The sequence below is a fragment of the Rhopilema esculentum genome, chromosome 19 (genome assembly GCF_057945365.1).
Source record: "Rhopilema esculentum isolate cy_ngs chromosome 19, ASM5794536v1, whole genome shotgun sequence".
Taxonomy (NCBI): domain Eukaryota; kingdom Metazoa; phylum Cnidaria; class Scyphozoa; order Rhizostomeae; family Rhizostomatidae; genus Rhopilema; species Rhopilema esculentum.
In genome coordinates, this window is record NC_142833.1 from 4,736,204 (window position 1) to 4,742,343 (window position 6,140).

The window sequence follows — 6,140 nt, forward strand, 5'->3', positions numbered from 1 at the left end:
TGAATTGGATTGGAAAAATGCTCTTGGCCACGGTTTACCATCACGGTTTACCATTTTAAAAAAGCTTATAAAAAATAACAGGTTGCAGGTATATTTCGGTAGTTTCCGCAAAGGAGGTACATTACAACGTACCACAAGGCTGATAAGTTTCTACGAAACTGGATTGATAAATTTTGAGATTTAGCCAAAAATGTTCACGGTTTACCATTTTTGAAAAAAATGAATCTTAACTGTTCCTGTTCTTAGATGGAAAATGGTAAACCGTGGTGATTTCTTTCAATTACACTCGAATAGGCAAACGCGAGAATGGTTTTTTTTTGTCTTTAGAATGTACATCATAGTGTACCACTTTTTTCGGGGAATTATTTTAAAACTGTCATATAAACAAGAAATTCAAGGGGGAAATGCAATGGTAAACCGTTGTCGTTTGGCTGCCCGAGTACCATTTCGCTTTGTACGGGGCAGCTTCTCTAGGAAGGAGCGTCTGGAAATCATTGTTATTCCAAGAGCATTTTTGCAAAACAATGGCCACATGGGGAGACTGTCTTCTGCTCTTCCAAAGAAAACTGATGCCTGAACGTAAATATGCGCCAGCGAACAGACATCATTTCTGTTTCACGATCATCCATTACCGAGCCTTTGATAAAGGAGATGGGGGCCTTGGCAGTAGCAAACACTGGAGTGTCCCTCGTGAACTCGATGTCCTTGCTGTAGTTGGTTTTGGGTGCAGCAAAATGTACCACATGGCCTTCAAGCAACAGCAGCATGTCAGCCCAAGGAAGTATAACGGGAGACCAACGAAAATCGTTGAGGAATATAACCTCCTTGTTCTCAACTCCAAGCCATGCATACGAGCAAGTAGCTGGGGACAGAAAGCTATCGTACACCACTCTAAGGGGGTCTAAGATGAAAGTCTTGCCACAGTTGGCGGGGCCAGTAATGTAAATATTACGGCCCTTGCCACGACCCATAACAAGCAGTTTGACAATGGCATTTGCAAACACAGACCTATCGATGCAATTTTTGTCAAGGATTTGGAGAGCACACTCGAGCCACTGGCCTTCACAGGTGCACCCAACGCTAAGCTGCTCCTTAAGGATGTCTATTCTAGACATAGAAGCCCTTTCTTGCTTCTCCTTGGCAGTCTCCAACTCCCATACGGTGTCCAGAAGATCATTCAGCTTTTTATCGCCTCTGTTCAGGACAAACTCGTACAACCTTCTGTCACCCTTTTCAAAACTGGACTTAGCCCGAACAAGAACATCTAAACGCGATCGCAGCTTATTTTCAACTATAATATTGGCGACATCAAAGTTTGAAAGACGCTTTGACTTCAGCTTCTTTTCCTTTGAAGGGTTTTTTGCAGCTTTTTTCCTTGTTGCCTTGCTCGTTTTTGGAGAAGAAACAGTTTCAGGGTGATTGCTGCTGGTAATGAAACTACTATCCTCCTTGACAACATAATTGAATGCTGTATGATAGCCTGTGTGACCAGAAAAATTAATGACAATACCATACTTTTGTTGGACATAATTTTTCACTTTTAGCCATCTCTGTAATTTGTCCAACAAAATGCACATGTGGAAATGGTAGCCGTTTACTTTGTGCTGCTCCATGCAACATGCCCATTGGGAAATTTTTGCTGTCGTTACTGCCTCAAAACATTTCACGATCATATCAGAGAATTTTTCTCTATCATAAACTTCAGTGTTAGCGCTACTGTATGTTATCAGATAAACTTTTCTTACGTCTCTGCCCCCAATTTTTTGAGGATCTGCGTTGCTACTGGAGTTAGCCATTTTGACTATCTGAAGACATATGTAATCATAATTAAAGAATTTCAACTTTTACTCCCTCAACCGTCAACCAAATTGGCCTCGGTTTCAAAAAGTGACCTCCCTTCTTTAGGTAGATGCAACAAATTTTCAGAATACAAATAATTTCTAATTTTGCTTTATTTTACGTATGAAACCAATATTTTTAGAGTAGATAGACAATTATGTTATGAAGTGGACTAGATATTGAAAAAAAAACACCACCACTGAAATCAGCGGCATGGAAAACCTCAGATTGGAACTAATTGCTTGATCTCAAATGCACTGCTTCAAAAATATTTGTCAGACAATCCTTGACAAAAGTCCTTGGAACACCCTGTGACCAATGAAAGATTTTGAAGAAATAAAGGTTTCCGGCTGTAAGATACAGATATATCCCCCCTCCCCCCAAAAACAATGTTGGCTGAAAAGACTATTACTTACCCTAGCTGATAAACTGACATTGGACGAATTTCAAGCTTTGAAACTGTTGTTATTCAACATTGTTTCAAGGGGGAGAGGGGGATGCTACTGAATTTATGCGAAATTTTAGCTTGGTGTACCAAGACTTTTGGCAAGGATTGTAGCTTACAAATTTCAAATGTGGGGTACCTATTAGCTTAATACTGTATTTTGTAGCCTCTTTAATTCAGCATCTGCATATTTTTGTTAAAGGTGAAAGTTTTCAGAGGTCTCTTAATGCGCCTACCAGCTAATGTTCCATTACACCCAATTTTGATAAAGTAGTGTCAAATTTTACTATTACCCTTTTCGTTCAAATTTATTTTAGAGATGTTTCTGGAGAGCGAATTTTCTTGTTTATCTTCTTGTACTTATATATTATCAGTTCTAATGAAAAAGTGAGCAAAGCTATAAAGGTCTTTCAACTATAAAAAAGGGGTTGAGAACTATCGAAAAGAGAGCAACGGTCCTAAACTCAAGAAATTTCCTTTTTCACGTTTTCTTAAATTGGTTTGTCGCCGATTCTCATTAATTCTTTAAAGATACTGAATTTTTTGACAAAATCAGTATTTTTGAAATCAGGATTTTCAAATTTAAAGAACAAACGGAAACAAAAATTTTCTTCTAAAAATAAAAGAATGCCAAAGTTTTTAGGAAATTTGGGAAGTGAAATTTTTGGAAAAAAACTTCTTTCCTTGAAGCAAGCTAAAATGCCCTAATTTAGGATCCTAAAATCACTTGAGATGTTTTGAATAAATTCCAAGCTCATATTTTAAATAAACATACTAGTCATTTTTCAACAAAATTGACACTTCGTGGACTCCAATATGAACATATTTTTGGCAAAGAGTGAAAAGAGCTTTCGGATGTCAAATGCATTTACTCTAGTATTTGGTAAAGCATAAAAAATGTAGGGCGCTCTTCAGAAGTAGGTAAGGGGTACTTGTCGACAAATATGAGAGATGCAAATATGAACTTAACCATTGTTTCCGAAAAATTGGTGGGTTTGTGCCCCAGTCCCCTGATTCTCCTGAATTTCACATATAAGACCCCCCTATGCTCGCACATAGAAAACATCTAGACCAAATTTCCCGTATGTTTGTCAGTGGTCCCATACCGTGATAAATTTTCCCCTCCCCCCTTCCCTCTTACCAGAGACAAAGCTTACTGTAGCATCCAATCTAGTATCTATCGCAGAACCAAAATGATTTACTTCATCTTCAAGTTTAATAGCTTTGTTAAATATTGAAAGGAGATGAGTTGTAACAAACCGCCTTGTCACAACCGATTCCTCGTGTTTCAGCAACTCCGGACTCCGGATCCACTTATCAATCGTGCAACAAATGTCCTTAAATTTTGGTCTTTTAACGCGATCTTTGTGCCAGCAAGATAACATAAGATCGTGTACAACTTTAGGGCAGCTCTGAAAGAGATTTTCAATCGTAAACAGCTGCTTTTTAAGTATTCATTGAGTAAAAAACAGCAATAGTTGCGTTGATGAGCTCAAAGACATTAAACAGAATGTCTTTGGTTATTTAAGATCTGGGGCCAATGTGAGTTTAGGTAAGGAGGGAGGGGCTAGGAAGAGAGGGAGTCTGGGAAGCAAGGAGAGAGTAAAGCGTTTCAAAGATTACTTCGAAATATCTATGTATTAGTATACCTTTAAAGTGCTGAAAATCAATAAGAACCCCCCCCCCCATATATTTTGGAGTAAGAAAAAAGCAAATTTCTGCGAGAAGGATCTCAAATCCCTAGGTTCTTACACGCGGGTTTTTATTCTACCGTGATCAAACAAGCTTGAGAGAATCAAACACTGCCGTAAGGTTAGGATACAGAAGACAGTAAACAGGCAAACGAGCTGTATCCAAAGGTAGCGTTGCATTCGCGAACATACCATTACCAGAATGGGAGAACTATTAAAAATCAATGATTTGGATAACAAATGAAAGTTCATTGCACATGATGAGAACATATGAAGAAAAAACAAAATTATTGGTACGGATGCATGTATTTTCAGCAATCTAGGGTATGGATGCATTATCAGCAAGTTGATTTATTTTTCCAATTAAAATGTGTAGCCCAAGAAAGCAAGTTACATCAATTATTGCCAACAGCTTTTTTTACTGTTTTTTAACCCTTCTGCGATAGAAGAAGAAAAATGTCTGTAGAATAGGCCATCAGTAGGCCATCAGTAGGCCATCAGTAGGCCATCAGTAGGCCATCAACAGGCCATCAGTAGGCCATCAGTAGGCCATCAGTAAGCCATCAGTAGGCCATCAGTAGGTCATCAGTAGGCCATCAGAAGGCCATCAGTAGGCCATCAGAAGGCCATGAGTAGGCCATGAGTAGGCCAAGAGTAGGCCATCAGTAGGCCACGAGAAGGCCATGAGTAGGCCATGAGTAGGCCCGCAGATTTTGCTTTTGTTGGAAAATCTTTAGATCAAAAATGCTGTTGCAAGGAAGTCTATGGATCAGGAAAACTCAACTGCTTTTACGTCGGCATTGTAGTACCCCGATATAGATTTTAAGGTTTAAAGCAGATAAAGCTCGCAAACATAAGCAACGAAAATAACAAGGAACAGACAATATTTAACCTAGGTGTAGCCTCGATATGAAAAGAACAGACCATGGCATATTTGTCATATCTTGTGTAATTTATCAAGGAAAGGCTATGAAAAGCTGTAGTGAAGATCTATGAAATCTAGAGACTTTTAAACGTAAAACATACCATGGCGGAGGGAGTCTGAAGCCAGAAGTCAGACGTTCAAGTACCTAAAAAAAGAACTAAGGCTTAAATCGAGATTTCAGTTCAGAAAAGAATGCGCCAACAGTCGCATAAAGAAATTAAATATTCATCCTTCCTTTATTGTACACATATTCTTTGTTTTTAGACGTTGTTTTTTTAAAGTATACTGCTTAACTTTAAGTTTTCTCCAACTGTTTGATTTACGTCTGTTTAATTGCTAAATCTTTCGCACTGGTCTTTTTCTTATTTGTATTCACAAAAGTTTAAAAAACCTCTTCTGCTTGATTCATCTTTAAAGAAAAACATAACACAGAAACACAAACAACATTCCCGCTACCATTATAGAAAATAGGCTTAAAGAGTTTAAAAGCTTAGGATCTTGGTGACCAAGTAAGGAAATAACGAAAGGACCCTAACTTCCATTATCGGGTTTAGAATAGTGACTTAAAAGTCATCGCAATAGAGTTCTGAAGTGATGACGTCACAAAAATCTTTTTTTAAGAATTTTTGAATTTTGATTCAATAACCTGAAAGATCATCATGAAATACCTCTAAATGTGCAAAATCAGGCAAATGTATTACGAAATGGCAGAGATATGGCCACATGTTTACTGGTTCTCTCCTCATCAAACCTCTGTATTTTGGTCTCTGTTCATAACTTCATGAACAGAGCCAAAATAACAGTGAATCCTTAGCAAATCTCAAATCTTTCATTAGCCATATCTCAACCGATTTTAGACATATCTGGCCAATTTTGCATATTTGGAAGTATTTCATGGTGATCTTTTACGCTATGTGGTTAAAATTCAAAAATTCTAAAAATAAGTTTTTGATGACGTCACACTTTAGAACTCTATGCCCAATTTTTATCATTATCGTTACAAGCATTTCCCTAACGATGGAAAAGTATAAAGTAAATTTCCCTAACGAATATACCTCATTATTGCCCCAGTTCCAATATGGCCTTTCTCCGTAACACATTACCTCCCAAAGCAAGATACCATAACTCCAAACATCCGAAGCAATAGTGAATTTCTTTAATTGGACTGCTTCCGGTGCTGTCCATTTGACAGGGATCTTACCACCCTGTAAAAAATAATTAAGTTGAAGTATATCAACCA

At 37.9% G+C, this 6,140-nt stretch overlaps 1 protein-coding gene across 1 annotated transcript in view; it reads right to left on the reverse strand.

Annotated features, from left to right (window-relative positions):
• The window catches only part of LOC148957935 (ephrin type-A receptor 4a-like), a 48,921-nt gene that overhangs the window by 39,685 nt on the left and 3,096 nt on the right, over positions 1 to 6,140 (reverse strand). Inside the window, exons 2-3 of the mRNA XM_089114183.1 lie at positions 5,956 to 6,105; positions 5,002 to 5,045 (exon numbers count right to left, since the gene is read on the reverse strand). Of these exons, the coding sequence (XP_088970309.1) occupies positions 5,002 to 5,045; positions 5,956 to 6,000 (89 nt within the window). The 5' untranslated portion in view covers positions 6,001 to 6,105. The remainder of the gene's footprint in view (positions 1 to 5,001; positions 5,046 to 5,955; positions 6,106 to 6,140) is intronic.